The sequence below is a fragment of the Cyanistes caeruleus genome, chromosome 21 (genome assembly GCF_971803275.1).
Source record: "Cyanistes caeruleus chromosome 21, bCyaCae1.hap1.1, whole genome shotgun sequence".
Lineage (NCBI taxonomy): Eukaryota > Metazoa > Chordata > Aves > Passeriformes > Paridae > Cyanistes > Cyanistes caeruleus.
Window position 1 is genome coordinate 2,510,563 of NC_141721.1, and position 13,892 is coordinate 2,524,454.

The 13,892-nt window shown below is 43.0% G+C and overlaps 1 protein-coding gene across 3 annotated transcripts in view; it reads right to left on the reverse strand.

Annotated features, from left to right (window-relative positions):
• SPNS2 (SPNS lysolipid transporter 2, sphingosine-1-phosphate) overlaps window positions 1-13,892 on the reverse strand; it is a 114,164-nt gene that overhangs the window by 57,430 nt on the left and 42,842 nt on the right. For all 3 annotated transcript variants that reach the window (XM_086858934.1, XM_086858933.1, XM_086858932.1), the window contains exon 3: window positions 1,271-1,407. In XM_086858934.1, the coding sequence (XP_086715060.1) occupies window positions 1,271-1,407 (137 nt within the window). The remainder of the gene's footprint in view (window positions 1-1,270; window positions 1,408-13,892) is intronic.

Genomic DNA, 13,892 nt, shown 5'->3' on the forward strand with positions numbered 1-13,892 from the left:
GTAAGCAAACTTTTAAGCATGAGTTGTCCTGTTTCTATTTTCTATGTGTGCAATTTATGCAGTGCTATTTTCTATCACCTCCTGTATGCACTGGAACTACCCCTAGATTTTGTCCTGATTTTCATTTTCATTGTGAGAGCCTATTATTTACCTATTTAGTGTTACACAGAACAATTTACTGATTCAAAGGTTTCCACATTTGGCCATATGCATTTTGCTTTAGAAATGCAGCAACAACCAATCCTGGTGAAAGCCAGACAGACACGAGTGCCACTGCCTGCTTTAAGTGGAAACTGTCTTTTTTTAAAAACTGAAGAGCACGTGGGTGGGCAGGATGGAGAAGGGTGGAGAGGCTTAGTCCCTGGTTGTCATTCTTTAGGTGTGACCACAGTGCTGCAATCTCTGGAACGCAGCTGGACAGAGAGAATGAGGAATGTCCCTGCCTCCCCTGGGGAAATCAGCCTGATGATGCCAGGAGCTGTGATTTGTCTCTCCAGGAATGTTGCCACCTGCAGCAATTAAATCTCCGCTATAATATGACTTAAACAAGAGGATATTTCCCCCCAGAAACTGCCAGATTGTTGTTTCCTCCAAATGCCTCTGACAGACAAGAAAATAATGAAGTGAGGAGTCCTCAGAATGGGGCACTGCAGCTGTCCTGGGTGCAGAAGAGGGACACAGAGCTTGACAAAATTAAGTGAGCCTGACAACTCCATCACCAGCTTCCCCAGACAAATCCATTGACAAGTGCTAAAGGAGGTGAAACTGATCTCCCTGTTATCATCCACCTTCTCTGCCCTGGTGGACAGAAACCAAAGTGCATCTGTAAAACCACTGCTGGATGCACTTTGTTATTCCACATACCATAAGCAGACTTCCCAACAAAATCCAATGGCTTCAGTTACATATCAGAAGACAAGAGAACCACTGTGCAGCCATGGATTTATTTTCCCAAGACTTTTGTAAAGCCCTTTTAAAGCTTCTTTAGGCTCTCCCTCAAAACAAAGCCCTTATGTCAACAGAAACTCTTGCTTAGATATGCTTCATCTGTTACTTTTTATGAATATGCACGATCAAAGGGTGACAGCTTTCCCAGTTAAGCAAACACAGTTACACAGAGCACACTTCTCCCACAAAAGGTCAGAGAATACAACATGCTAAATGTTAAATACACACAGGAGGGATATGTTCCCCTTACGAGGACACTGGAATGGGGAATTATTTAGGAATGTACTGTCCATCCTTTCAGGACACCCTGCAAAGATCTTACCTGTTCAGTGATGAAGGAGCTTGAAAAAGTGACAGCTGACCAAAAGAAGATCCCGCAGCTGAGAATGATCTTTCTGTTGAACCGGTCACCAAGGTAACCAAAGATCGGCGCTGCGACCATGAAGCTACAGATAAAAACTGCAAAGGAGAGAAAAAGGAAAGAGACCTTTAATAAACATCAGACCAAGAACAGGAAGACTAATTTTCTGCAAGCCAAAGCCTCCAGAGAACAGTTCTAAATAATTAGACATTCTGTAGCCCTGCCTTGCAGAGCTGTGCAGGCCGATAGGCTTTCTGAAGTCAGTGCTTCTTTAATCAAACAGATTTTTCATTCCCAGAGAAACTTCAGACCAGTGAACTCATATTACTTGAAAGCACCAGCCCCTCACAGTCAGCTGAGCTCAGATCTGGGGATGGGCAAAACCAGGACAGAATAAATTAATTCTGCTTAAATGTTACTGAGAGGGTGAAGTGGAGGTTGGAAGGAGTTCCAAGTAAACAGAAAATAAACCAAGGGCTCACTGCTCATTGTTGGCTCTTGTAGCAGAGACCTGAGAGAAATGGGCCACAGAAGCTGAGGTTCTTTCATCCTTCCTATTTTACAGAAATTATGAAACAGTGAGGAAAACCAGTAAACACCACCATCATCCTACTGACACCAGCCCTGTCTCCTCCCTAGGTCCTTTCACCATCATTAAACTTGTATTTAAACCTGGAACTGAACAACAACTTCACTAGAACAAAGAGTTTTAACCTTACAGAGGCCAGGATTGTCCTCATCTGAAAGACTTCAAGTTCACCCTTTGTTCCTTCCAAAACCCCCAAAGCATTAACCTAAGACCTTCTGTCATGTAGGAATGAGGCTCTTGACAGAATAACTTCTGCAAAATTATCTCAATTTAGAGTTCACATCTGTCCTGTGAACCCACTGAGAACACCCAAAATGGAGCATTCGCACCATGTTCCTGATTCATTTGGATTTTGGCAGAAATTGACATGTTTTAAGCTGATTTATACCTGGCTTTTGTCTGTCCACATTAGAGGATTGGATAAAGGCAATCACATGGATTTTATTGGTGTGTGGTATGAACTCTGACTGTAACTGGCTGTCCTGGATTCAGCAAATCCAGAAGGATTTGGGTGGGACACCAGAATACTGAGAGGTCTCTCTTTAGTCACACAGTCCTGACACTCATTTGTTATCAGGGAGAGCATTGTTGGAGGGCACTGTGGGATTTTGGCATAGCCTAACCCTAAATGTCTACTTTTCATTGTATAAAATGGGGTGGAGGGATAGAATAGGTAAAAAAAAAAACCAAAAATACAAGAGCAGAGGACACACTGCCTTTCAGGTGGAATGTGCATATAAAATTAAAATGGTTAAGACCCAAATAATGAATTTTTCATGGATGATGATATATGCTAGTTCAAAAGTGTGCAAAATGCTGAACTATGACTAAATGTTTTTTTTTTTTTTTAGTATATTAAGATATCAAAGCTGCTTTATAAATAATACATATCCATTTGCATCTATGTTTTGTGACCCATGTGAGTGTGTATTTTACAGTGTGATATTTTAACTAAATTACAGGATTACTCTTTTTACATTTAGAGTAAAATAAATCAAGATAATAGAGAAATGTTAAGCCCTTAAATGCAGCACATGCAACACATCACAAATACTTCAGTAGTAATGCTATGAACAGTTTTGCTGTTTAGCTCACACATAAACCCTACTGATAAAACTCAGTCCCTGCATCTATCCCAAAATCCTTGTGCAAACAAAACCTAGGAAGAAAACTACGAGCAGTGTTTTCATCTCTGTTTTACAGAGAAACGAGTCCAGAAGTGGCTCACAAATCTCTGCTTGGCAAGGGCACATCTGCACTGGCCCCACTCCAACAAGGCACTTAAGCACATGCTTATTTTAGGCACTTTAGAGTCATCAATTCCATGATTAAGTGCTTTCCTGAATTAACACCAAGGGCTTGGCACCTTGCAAAGCTGGTGCAACAACCTGGCACGAAGGATATGTGGCTGTTCATTGGGAATGAAAAGGAGAAAATGATTGTGACTTGCCCAGACCAGTGTGACCACTGCAATTTGATCTTTCTCTTGGAAGGACACTACAATTTATTCATCTCAGAATCCCATATTCTGCCATTTTTACGATGTAAAAAGACACAAAACTGGAAAAGCTTCCAAAGGAAAATTAGAAACATCTAAGTCAGCATCCCACCATTTCCAATATCAAATAACATGGTTAATTCAACTTTGAGACATGCAGGGTGTGATCCAAAACTCCCATTAATCAGTGGGATTATTATCTTCAGTGACCTCTGGATCATAAATGAAAAGTCTAATTCTGGAATTTGGGCGAAATGCACAGAACTCCTCTATCAAATAAAGCAAACCAAAAAAAAGACTGTCCAATGACTTTCCAACAACATACATCCTTCTGCTGCTTAAATCCCTTTGGAGGATTTATTTTTGGAAGAGCTGTGAGCTTTGTCAGTGGTAAGCAGCTGACTTGACAGCTCCACAAGGTGTAAAATGAAAGGACAACAGAGCCAAATAAATAACAGGTAATGGAACACAGCTGTCACAAGAATAAATGCAATTTATATCAGAGTATTTATGACCCAAATATGCATCAGAGCATTGATTGACTCAAATAAATGCAGAGTATGATGACTGTGTGGTCTGTCAAAAGGATTTGCCTGTTAAAGGCATTTCCCCATGAATCAATTTTTGCAATTATTCCTGCCAGTGACAGCCGAGACTCCTGAGCCCCAGCCTGGGCTGGCAGAACGGAGGTGAACTAAAGTAGGGCACATTCCCAGGTAGGATGGAAACCTGAGCTACTCTAGAACAGAAGCTGAGGTTCTGTGCTAATTAAACACCACAAAGGAGAGGCCTCATCCAGAAGACACAAAACTGCATCACGTTCAGTTGGAGAGAGGGGCAGCAGAAACATCTTTCATTTGTAGGCAAGAGGGCTGAGCATAAGGCAGAGGATTGCATTCCAGTAGAGGAGCCTGGAACTTGTGCCAGCCTCTTCTTCACTGGCTTCTCTCCCTTCTTCCACAGCATTTTCTGCTCCTTGCACTCACCCACTCCCAAATTAATAAAACTGAAATGACACCACAGCAGATGCTGCTTCAGCTCAGCCACAGCCACAAATCTTTTCTATTAGAGCTGCAGTGGGACAGGGGTTGGCATTGCACTTTCCTCTTCCCAATCAACAGCTCCTCTTCCAATTTTCACTTAGAGACATCTCAGAATATTACCAGCTCTTGAAGAGATGTAGAGTGCAAGTCAGGGCAGAGTTAGAAACCCACTGGGATTTCAGATGAGCTGCTGTGAAGGCAGTGATGGCATCGGGAGCAGCTGTGGGCAGGTACAGCTCTGGCAGTCCCATTATGGATGTGTACAGCTAATTTCTCCTGGTAAATGATCTCCAGCAGTGCCAGCAAAAGTGGCTCAGTCCTGGCACAGGGTGGAGCTGAGATACATTTCTGCAGGAGTAAATTATCATGTGAGCAAAGGATGAATAAACAGACACATAGTGAATGCCACCAAGGAGGGAGGTTCTTTTAAGTACAGGTATTTGCAAAAGGAGAAGCCATTTGTCTTTATTCCTCCCTTTGTGGCTTAGCCACTGAAATGCCGACTGTGGTGAGAAGGCAGGAAAAGTGTAATTGCCCAAACAGGATGGCTTGGTGTCTATTTATGCCTCTGGATGCCTGTCCCACCCTGTACAGGTGCATGAGCACTTTCCCAGCCAGCACTGCCCAGCTTTTTCTGTGCATGGCTGGAATTACAACAATGTGCAGCATAAAAAGTCTTACACGTCCCACCCAAACACCCACCAGACAAGGAAATCATCCTCCCAAGCCTCTATTGCTGCTGCATGTACTGCAGCTTCAGTCCTGTTTCAGGATTATGGCCAGGGAGCTGCTATTCAGACCACACTTTTCCCTCTCAAGAGCTGCCTGTGTACCCAGGGGAAAAGTAAATCCCCCAACAGTGGGAGCAAAGGAGATGAGAGAAGAGGAAGGAACTGTAGACTTTATATTAAACAGTCACAAAAAAGCACCTGCCTCCTGGAACTAGATGCCATCACTCTTATTTTTCTCTTCTTTCTCTCCAAACAAAAATTTACCAGCTTGACTCCACAGCTGTTCCCTGAAAGGCTCTGACACGACAGCTCTCCACCCTGTGATTCCAAAGACACTTGCCTCCATCTCACTTGCTCTTTTCTTTAGTGGATTTTTGTTTAGTAGATTTATCAACCCAGAGAGGGCCTTCTCCTGCTAGCAGGTCATCCACAGAGTGGAGTCAAGAAGGAAGAGAGGCAGTGACAGGGACACACACAGAGGCTGCTGTTCCTCAGTTCCTGGAAGGCTGAGCAGATCACAGGCACCTCTGAGAAAAAGTCTTTTGGTTTTGACTTTAAGCACGTGGGGCTTATTTTTCCCTATCAGGAATAATGCTAGAAAGGTTCAGAGTCAGCTGGAAAATAGTTTTCTCTACACAAGGATGCTCAACCAAGAAAACCCTAGTGTGTATCTTTGAGCTTTGAGTCAGCACAAATGGTGTGCACACATCTAATTGAGTGCTGACAGTGTGCTTGGACCTGTGCAAGGCAAACCCAGACAGCCTCTGCCTCAAGGGACTGGCATCCACTGAGACACTGCTGAGAACTGTGTGCTGAGAGGTTGATAACATCTTCCCAACAACAAATTTCCAAACAATGAGAACATCTAAACAGGCAGCTTGCCCTGGATGGGATAATTTATGGGTGTGTACAAGTACAACCCTGGGATTTGGTCGAGCCACTTCTACCCCAGGGACTTTCAGTCATGGGTGCACGTGTTTCTCAAGCTGCTCGTGACACCAGTTACCATCCACCTGTAATGGTGAATAGACTCCCCAACAGCCCAACCATCTCCTCTGTTTCAAAGACATGTTTTTGCAATGCTTCCCTCTTCTAATTTTCATTTTCTCTATAGTTTTATGCTATAATAATACCACTCAGCACATTTAATCATGGTGAGGCACAGGACAATTTGGAAAGAAAGTTAAACATTAATTTCTACTTTAGGGCTAAGGAAATTGAGACACAGGAAAGCGACCTGCCCATGATGAACTACAGACATCTGGAACCCACAGAGGTCTTCCAGCTTCAGCAGTGTTCTGTTTATAGAATGCTGGAGGGATTTCTGAAGGGCTGCAACCACAATTTAAACTGAATTTTTTTTCCCTACAGAACCACTCAAGCCAAGAAAGAACAAAGATCCTTTCATGCTACTTAGCCATTGAACCTGAACTGTGCCACAGTTCAGGCACAATGTGGTGATGGTGACTGGAAGAAGATCCCTGGAAGTGTTCAAAAACTCTGTGGTTGTGGCATTGAGGGGCACAGATTAGTGGTGGAGTTGGCAGTGCTGGATTAATGGCTGGAGCTGATGATTTTAGAGGTCTTCAACCTTACTGACTGCACGATATGACCAAGGTAAAATTGATACCCAGTGGTGAGGTAGTCCAAGGCCCCAGGAATCTCAGCAACATGACTTAAAACATTCATCCTTTGAAGGAGAATGAATTAATACAATACAATTGATTTTAGAAAATACCATCCTGAAAACCTTACTGTAGGTACTCTGTTACATCACTCTGCACACGAGCTTTGTTTTACCTCATTGCTAATTCAACAGCCAACAGATGGATCACGTTACTGAGTTTTGCCGGGTGCAAAACACGAGATCACCGGGTTCCAGACTCTCATGCAGACGAGAAGTTTCTGACAAGTGTGAGGAGCTTTGAAACACCATCAGTTCCATATGTCATACAAAGCTGTCACACACTGACAGTGTTGAACACAGGAGCATTAAAAAAAACAAAATAAAGAGTGTGAGAATGCACCAAATCAATTGGAGTAAGGTATATGGAGTAAGGTTTGGGCTGGATGTGGTCTGAAATGTTCTCCCAGAACACACCAAAGGACAAAATGGAGAATTTTATAAATGCCTCATTGTGTCTTTGTGTTTGTGTCCTTCTGGCTCTCCACAACTCCCTGACAGTGATGGTCGGACTCTGCTCCCAGGGAACAGGGACTGGACATGAAGAAACAGCCCCAAGTTGTGCCAGGGAAGACTCAGGCTGGACTTCAGGAGGAATTTCTTCATGGAAAGGTTGGTCAGGCATTGGAGGGGCTTCTCAGGGAGGCAGAGGAATCCCCATCCCTGTAGATGTTCAAGTATCAACTGGAGGTGGCACTCAGTGCTGGGTGACAAGGTGGGAATGGGTCAGAAGTTGGAAAGAGAGGAGAATAAGTGTTTTAAAGGTGCAGCCCTAACTACTCACACACTCTGTGTTTTCCAGTGTGTGTTTCTGTTTCACAGGACACTCTAGCTCGTGTTTCCCTCACTGCAGATGCCACTCATCAGAATTCAAGCTCCAATCTTGTCTTCTCCATAGGGAGCACATTGCACCATGAGGTGCCAGTTTTGTCTTAGCACAAACTGCTACAAAATGTAAACAACATGTTTAGGATGAGTTTGTGCACACACAGCTAACACACACATTTATAGGGAGAAGGAGGCTGCTGTACAATACCACTCAGTTCCATTTGCTGAGACAGGGTCAGAACCTGCTTACAAAAACTCCACTTATGAAGCCAGACAAGGCCTGAACACAGCTTGCCTGTCAAGTTCATAATTCACTCAATAATAACAAGATGCAGTGCTTGGAAGAGTTCAATACTGATAATCCCTCCCCTTTTCCTCACTGCAGAAATCAGATTCTTCCAAGGGTTAGCCCCTATATTCCCAGCAAAGGATATCCTGAAGCTTGCTTTGTTCACCTTGACTAAGAAGAATAATTGCTTCAGTGGGAATTGCTGGGAAATCCACTCCTTGGAAACTGAAAATGAGATAAGAATATCCAGAAACCCAGCACTCAATTTTTTAACTGCTTTTTTACTGATTTCCTATATTATGTCCATTGAAGCTGCACTTAAAAGATTCAGCCTTTCATAACTTCTTTAATGGTGAAGACGTAAGGAGATTGTTACTCACAGTTACCAACTCACAACCCTTTTATACATCTGAGGTTCAATTCCATTCTGTTGCACTTCAAATTTTTTTACCTAAGTGTACAGTGGAAAAGACAGAATTCTACTGTTTTATCTCTCTGGATGTCCAGCAATTTACTTTTGTAAAAAGTTTTTCCTCCATTTGACTTAAGCAGGTCTAAGTGTTTGAGAAGTTTCTGGTTGTCCTGTGGAGCAGGACGTGTCAGCCCTGCCTGGCTGCGGTGCTCACACAGTGCGTGACAGGCTCGCTTCACCATTGTGCAATCAGTTGCAGGGAAAGTTCATTAACTTAGTTAGCCAATTAGGATGGATTTGTATCCATCCTGGTCAATCCTGAATTCGACATGAGATCCCAGAGGTGCAGAGACTGGTCAATAGCTGTGCAGCACTGCAGCATTCTGAGTGACACAGCTACAACAAGATTAAAATATACCTAACCCAGTCTTGGCTGCTGTTACACACAGGCAGCAATCACTCCTAGCAATCATGAAACTCTGCTTCTCAACAAATAGCAGTTCTGCTTTTCCCTTCCCATGCAGTTGTCCAGGATGTTCTGCCCACTTGCCATCCCTCTGAGAGCCACAGTCACAAATAACCCTCCAGCTGGGCAGAGGCTGCTCCTATTTGCCAGGAGGATAAAACACCTATACCCAGGGCTCACAGCCAGAGAAAGGTGTCTTTAAAAAGCATTTAAATAACCACAAAGCCCAAAGGAGCTCTATTTTGTTCTGTTCCCTTCCTCTGCTTGAAGAGCTCTTTCTTTTCCCAATGGAATTATGACTGCAGGCACACACAGAGCCACATCTGCAGAAGCCTTCGGAATCAAAGGTGAGATCTCCTCAAGGAACTGGTCAGACTTTCCCTTGTGCCAGTATAGAGCTTGTGTGACCATCTGGAGAGCAAAATCCGGGGCTTGCTGAGGGCTGAAACTAATCTTGTCTCCTTTCTGGCAAGTTCCCTGATCCAAGAGAGGCAGCATGAGCTGGTGGCTGGAACTACACTGGGTCCCTTGGTTCAGGGACAGGGATGTGCACCTTTGTCCTCAAAGCCTTTTCAAGCACAGCAGGCACTTAAACACACCAAGAAATGACAGCCTAAAGCTGGTAATGCAGGATAATCTAAATCCCTTGATCCTTGAAATCTGCATTGAGCACCATGAATTAGATTTAACTAGCAATAAAATACTTTAAATCTGTTATTCTCATAATAGAATGATGCTTCATTTGTGTCTGGTATGAAGAGAAATAATGTTCCTGGATCCTAATTTGAGATAGAGAGGGAAGACTGTTTTCATCCTAAAATGAGCTTTGCCGTCCTTCACAACAGTACTACCAATCCTGCATCCTTCCCCAACTAACATTTTAATTTTAAATAATTAATTAGGATGCAATAGGAATTATTCTGTCTCAATCTCAAAACCAACTTCCTGCAGCAATAGAGAACAGGATAGAGAGGAGACATCTGTACTGGGTATTAGTAATACATTCCTTGCTACATGTTATTGACCAACAACAGCAGTTTCCTAAGAAAAAAGAAAATAAAAACAAGGCAATAGGAAGTGCTTCCCCTTCTCTTTAGAGTGGAATCAAGAGCTCCATATGTATTTGTCACAACTTACTGAGGGAGATCATCTGATACATCCTCATCCCACAGCTTTCAGACTTAAGGTTTGTTTGGGTTTGTTTTTAAAATGAAAATCCTAAATAAACTACTATTCTGCAGTAGAAATGCTTTGCTGAAATCTACACACAGCTCTCAATATCTGCTGGTTGCATTTACAAAGAGAAACTCTGCAGTAACCAAACATTTGCTCCCCATGACCGCTCGCTCGCTGGTCCATCACAGAGCCAGGGATTCGGGGAAGGCTGGAGCAGGGATGCTGCTTTTGGCAGCAGAAAGAGACCCTCAGCTATTGCCTTCCACCAGAGCCACAAGCCCAGGGGGATTTTGGAGCTACCAGTCCTGATGGCTACACTGCTGGGAGCCAAGAGAATGCTGAGAGTAGAGAGGAAATGCTCCATCAAAACCTCGAAATCCACATGGCTCTGCTTTGGGAATGGGGAGGGGGACACAGCTCTTTGCTGACATTCTCCCCAGGCCGACAGTGGGACTGATTGATTTCTTTTTAATTATTTTTACAGTTCTTTAGGGGGCTGTTGTACCAGCTACACTGGGCTTGGCAAAACACATCCCTCTTTGGAAGGGAAAATGGTCATAGCTGCATTTTAATGTTGGAATTGGCTGTCAACTAGCACAGCACCGACAGCCTCGGGACAGCATCTAATCTGGTAGGACACAGGGATGAAATGAGACTTTGCCCTCAATTTTAACATCTATCATTGGCACCCACCAAAGTTGTCCTACTTGGAGTTAAAACTGAAGACATTTCTGCAGGTTATGTGCTCCAGAAATTGCTCAGGAAAGCACGTAAGCACAGGCAAATGGGCAGGAAATGCTCTGGGTGAGTGAGAGACACCCAGGGCACCCCAGATCTTGTTTCAGTGTTATCACCAAGGCACAGGAGCAAAGCACTCGTGTCCGGACAGGGAATCACATTCATGGTGTGTGTTTGTGCATGTGCAGATAACAGGGTCTCAGAGTTTGGTAGCAAACTCCTTCCACACCATTTTGCACAAAACCATTCCCTTTCCAACTCAAACCATACGTCTTCAAGAGTGCTTTTAGTGGATCAGTAAAATGCCATCTTTTAAAATCAGTAAAACTCAGTAAGGAAATTATCAGTCTAAAGGAAAAAAATACAGATTCATCTCTGTATTACAGCTAACTTCCTTCACAGGGGTCAGTTTACATCTTTCTGAATTTCTAAACACACTGATTTCACCCTGCTCTCACACTGCCTGCCTGTAGATATCTGGAGGAAGGCAAACATTTGTCAAATTAAACTGAATTCTAAAGGATGAAAAGATATTATTTCTCATCACAAAAACTTCAAGAGGACATCTAAAATATCTGATTTTTATTCCCTTGCTCTAAGATGCAGTCAGTGCCAGCAAGGGGTACTGCTCTTAAAATCCTGCCATCTGCAGCTCTATGCTAATTCACTTTTTTTAGAAATAGAAATAACTGTGGAATGGGAATATGCTAAAATTCACAGAAGATATGGATGTAAAATCAATTGAGGGTAATTGCTTTGGTTTGATGCTAATCCAACAACCCAGAATTGTCTTATTTTCCTCAAAGATTTCCCTCCTCCCAGGGCTGTGAGCACTATTGATAGCTTCACCTTTATTTGCAGGGGAAACACATTTAGTAACACTGCCCAGCCAATCCTCACCTCTAACGAGCTGTCTGCTGGTCACAGAGGGAAATTCAGGATTTTGTCCTGCTCAATTACCTACTTTTTTGAGTTGCCTGTAAAATGCAAAATGTTTTGTGCAATGACAGCTCTCAGCTACCACCCATTAGGGACTGGCCCAAAACCACATTAACTCTAGAGGGAAAATTTCTGTAGTGCTGACTGGGTCTCAATTCAAAGCACCAACACAAAAAGAGAAATAAAAAATCATCTTGCTGTGGAATCTCACAGTTTCTCCCTAACAGCAGTGTCCATCTTTCTGCCTAAGGCATTGCCAGTGAATAAACAAGTCCCCCAGTAAGATATCTTTCATGTAACCTCAGGAGACCACTTCATAAGAACACAAGAACAATGACAACAGACCAGAAAACCGTGTAGTCCTGCATCCTGTCTGTGACAGGGACAGCAATCAGGTCCTTCTGAGGAAAGTACACAGAATTCCTGCACAGGCAGCTGAACTACTCAGAGGCTGGCTTCAGCTCTCCCAAGAATAATAATGTGTTATCCACATAAAGATCTGATCTTTTAAGCTCAGGTCCTGACAATATTCCTCGTGACATTCATTTCCACAGGCTTTCCACTCTTCCCTGATAAGTTTTTTGGAATGCTTTCCAGCAAACTGGCCCCTACTGATTGTTTCTGCATTGCGAAGAAAAAACTCCGAAAAAACATATACCCCACATCCTTTTCAGGACATTCTTTATATTATGTGATTTTCCATTACCCTCCCCCCCTTATTTTTGAGGACAAGCAAATTAAAAATAATATTTTTGGAAAATTAAAAATACTATTTTTTGAGACTTGTGCTGTGAGAAGGAAGTGGAGGGTGTATGTGAGATGATGTGAGTGCAGCAGGGGCTGGGGCTAGCTGGTCTGCACCAGACATGCTGGCCCAAAGTGTGGTTTGTGTGTAAATGCACTCGCTGTCTGGTTTCATTATGAATCACAAATCCTCCACAAGGCAAGGAAGGAACCATTTGCTCTCACTTACCCTGAGCCCTGAGCTGATCCTCGTTTATTACCCATCATTAAACTCACACAGAATCCGTGTGCTCGGACACAATCAATCACCACCAGCTGCCAGAGACAGGGAATAAAATGCTGAAGCACTTCCTAGTCTGATTAACAGCACTGTGAGGGTCAGGGAGGAGTCTGAGCCACCAGACACCAAGATCTACCTTTAGCAGAAAATAAGGTCCAGCCCCTCAGCAGCTGTCAAGCTGCTTTCTCCTGTGTTAAAGCACACCAGGTAACTCAACCTATTCTCCTCTGAGAGTCTGGCACCTAAACTACAACATAGATATAGATATAAAAAACTATCTATTGATTTATATGTCTAGATATAGATCTATAAATAAAGACATATATTTATTTTAAAATACAACAGGCTTCCCAGACAACCACATAGTAAGATCCACAAGCGAGCCAGAGGCATTTTGAAGATGAGCTCAGGACATCTAGAATACCCTCATCTCCCACAGTTTCATATGTCCAGCAAGCTTTAGAGAGAGTCTCACCATCATTCAAGCACCAGTGGTCTGAGAACAGCTCAGGAACCATAAATACTTCCTCTCCAATGCCACAGCATGCCCATCAGCACTTGAATAACTCTGCCAGAGTATGAAGCCACGGGCTGATCCATTGTTTTTTCCAGATGTCAGTAACATTTCAAAAGGCTTTTGCATCACAAAGTAAATGCAAAGAAAAATCATCATTGACTGTGATTTGCAACTGTATATTGAGGACTAGGATGAGAGCTGAACAACCAGAAGGCCACAAATAAACACCTACAGTGATGAGCAGCCTTCATCCCACAGTGAAGAGACATCACAGGGTGTAGGGAAGCCTCTCACACCATTGTAAATGCTATCAGACAGAATTATTTGCCATTTCAATGTTGTTTGCAGTATTTAGAAAAGCTCCTGACTCTTGCTGTTATAAATGTCAATTTAGACAAAGAGCAACTGTTTCAGAGTGGCTGGGGGGTCTTCAAAAAAGGACAAATTAGTTTAAGGAAATTGCGGAAATACTGGAATATCCCAGTGTTTAACTTGCCATGGTTTGGAAAAGGATCACAGCTACACTGGAGAATGAATCTCTGTGTGTCTTACAGCATCTCTGGTTTACACTCATTATTTCTAAGATTATCACCCGTGTGTCATTCCTGACTTGGAAAAATACTCTAATGCCAAGCTGAGCTGCAGTTCC